This window comes from Pteropus medius, unplaced genomic scaffold, assembly GCF_902729225.1.
Source record: "Pteropus medius unplaced genomic scaffold, Ma_sr-lr_union100, whole genome shotgun sequence".
In the NCBI taxonomy this organism is placed as follows: domain Eukaryota; kingdom Metazoa; phylum Chordata; class Mammalia; order Chiroptera; family Pteropodidae; genus Pteropus; species Pteropus medius.
In genome coordinates, this window is record NW_024349798.1 from 3,704,569 (window position 1) to 3,707,094 (window position 2,526).

General features: G+C 47.3%; 1 protein-coding gene across 1 annotated transcript; it reads right to left on the bottom strand.

The window, feature by feature from the left end:
- Positions 1-200: 200 nt before the first annotated feature.
- UQCC4 (ubiquinol-cytochrome c reductase complex assembly factor 4) lies at positions 201-1,519 on the bottom strand. Its single transcript, XM_039884868.1, has 2 exons — positions 1,376-1,519; positions 201-1,300 (listed from the first exon to the last, which is right to left on the bottom strand). The coding sequence occupies exons 1-2, from the start codon at positions 1,438-1,440 to the stop codon at positions 925-927; spliced, it is 441 nt and encodes a 146-aa protein (XP_039740802.1). The 5' UTR covers positions 1,441-1,519; the 3' UTR covers positions 201-924.
- Between the last annotated feature and the right edge of the window lie 1,007 nt (positions 1,520-2,526).

The following is a 2,526-nucleotide window of genomic DNA, read 5'->3' on the forward strand; positions in this document are numbered from 1 at the left end:
CATACTTGTATCCGCCCCATTTCCCTGACAAACATAATTTACCAAGGTGTGTTAGATATTTAGAGCACTTCAGTAGAGGCCTTATGAGAAGCCAGTACACTACCAGCCAATGGTTTTCAAACATCCTAGCGAGAAAAACTTCCAATTAATATCAGCACCATAGATATGCCAAGAAAAAACCTTCCACTAGAAGCTTAATAAAATCTTTTTGCATCGTGTATTAAATTCAGAATTAAACATGTTTTCTACTAAGTAGTACTTGAAAAACATATCATTTAGATACCCAAAACTCTATACTTTGTCAAAAGAAAAACATCAGTTTTATTCTACTCAGGTACCATTGAATGATGTATTTCACAATTTACATTTAGGTTTCTTTCCTCAATTCCTATTCTGGAAAAAAAGGAAAAGAAAGGAATTGAAAAAGAACTAAAAGCCTTCCTTTTAAAAAATGAGATGCAGAAAAAGGGGACTGGCTTACCTACACATTAGCAAATTAAAATTTATTATCAATTTGTTAGTTTGTAAAATATCAACTTATACACACCACAGTACATTATAAAGTAACAAGTTTAACTCTTCTACCAGTTATTCTGTTTCCGAAAGCAAATGACCTGCAAACTGGATAACACTGGATTACAAGTGTCACCGAAATTACTTTGGAAACAAAATCACAAATCTAACAGCACACGCTGCAACCAAAACCTTTTCTATAGATCTGAAAAGTCTTTTGGACGTATTCGTTGGGCATCAATTATCAGGCAAGGGGGGAGGCTCCGACCTGCTGATATTCTGCTCTCTTTCCCGCAGGTCAGCACGGCCAGGTGCGCCATCCAAGTCTTTCAGTTTGGAAACGCGCATAACCGCAACATAAACGGTCAAATATGACGTCAAAGCCTCGCTGCCTGCCCTGTGGACATCCTTTTAAGTTCTTGCTCCGTGGGCAGCCTGAGTTCCAGTTTCCTCAAAAGGATCGCTGGGCTCCGGCTCCTCTTCTTCTAACACCTGTCTCAACCATCCGTCCGCGCTGGTCTCCTGCCTAAAGAAGCACCAAATGACTAGAATCATGAGGGACAAGCTGAAGGGCAGCACCTTCCACCATGGCCGCTGCTGATCCCTTCCCAAGGAATGCTCCACTGTCCAGCGAGACGGGTTGGCTTTGCTGAAGGAAAACAGAATGGGGCGGTTGGGGTCATCCTCTTCCTCGCCCTCAACCCGGGTCTTGGCCCGAGGCGGGCCACCGGGCGGCAGATGCAGGCTTCGGGGAGCCCAGAGCATGAACTTCAGCGCCTGGAGGGCCCTGGAAGAGAGAGAGCAGTGAGTGCGTCGCTATCCGCGCCCGCCCTAGCACCGCCTAGACCGCGCCGGGGCTCACCGTGCTCGGGGTACACAGAGGACACGGCTCATCACCACTCCGACCTCGCACTGCGCCCGGCGCATCGCAATTTATCACTTCCGTCGCGCGAAACCGGAAACCGGAAGCCGTTCCAGGTCTCGGCTCACGACTACAGAACGTGGGTTCACTTGCGCAGCGGAAATGACACATATTCTCTCCGCGGCCTCTTCTGTCGTAGGCCCGGTCCCAGCGGGTTACAGCGGCATGCTGGGAAGTGTAGTTCCATACTGGCCGAAGGGGAATTACCGGGCAGGTTTCTGAGCTGCTTTCGGCTGGCGAGATGGGGAATATGGGTGTTGTCCTCCTGATGCAGGACAGAGCAAATGTCCCAGAGTAGGAGGGAGACTAAGCCTTGCACCTAAAGAATAAGAGGATTCTTTGGTGGAGAGCGTGGAAAGAGTTCAATACACATGTCAAAGTTAGAGTCAGAAGAAAAGTTTATTAGAAAAGGGATAATACTCCACAGAGTGTGGTCTCCTCTCAGAGACAGAGAGTGAGAGGGACGGTGAGACAGAGTAAAGTCACTGAGCAGGATGTGGAAAGGCAGTGAGTAGGGGCACTGAGAGGGACCCAGAGGGACAGAGACAAGAGAGAGAACGAGGACAGTGAGAGAGACAGTAAAGGCACTGAGAGGGATCCCGAATGTTCAGGGAATTCAGTTTATATGTCATTCTTTAGTTCATGCAAGTTATAGTTTAAAAGACTTTGTTTACCCATTTCCTTTTATAAGAATGTACAGTGAGGAAGGGGAAGAGTATGTAGCGTGAAAAGGTAACAATGTGTAGAGCGAAAGGCCTGCTGGCAGTTACCAGCCTTTAATCCATAGGTTCTCCATAGTTTTAGCCATAGAGAATGACACTGTTGACTCCTGTTTCCCCTTCTCAGATGTGGGTAATGGATTGTTAGCAATCCCAGAAGAACTCTTTCTTTGTTTTAAAGGTGTCCTCCTGGCCTGGCTTCAGGGCTGATCAGCATATTGCAGCCTCTGATTGTGGTTTGATTAACCCCTTAATTCTCTTGCTTCCTCCCTACATTATTCTGACAAGATGGCCTCAGAGCGGGCTTCCCAGCAAGCTGGGCTAGTCCGAGAGATCAGCTCCCACTGCCCACACCCTGCACCTCTCTTACTG

Coding starts and splice junctions, on each gene's coding strand:
- UQCC4 (XM_039884868.1), bottom strand. CDS start 1,440: ATGCGCCGGGCGCAGTGCGAGGTCGGAGTGGTGATGAGCCGTGTCCTC. Junction 1,301..1,375: donor CTCTGTGTACCCCGAGCACG/GTGAGCCCCGGC, acceptor TCTCTCTTCCAG/GGCCCTCCAGGCGCTGAAGT.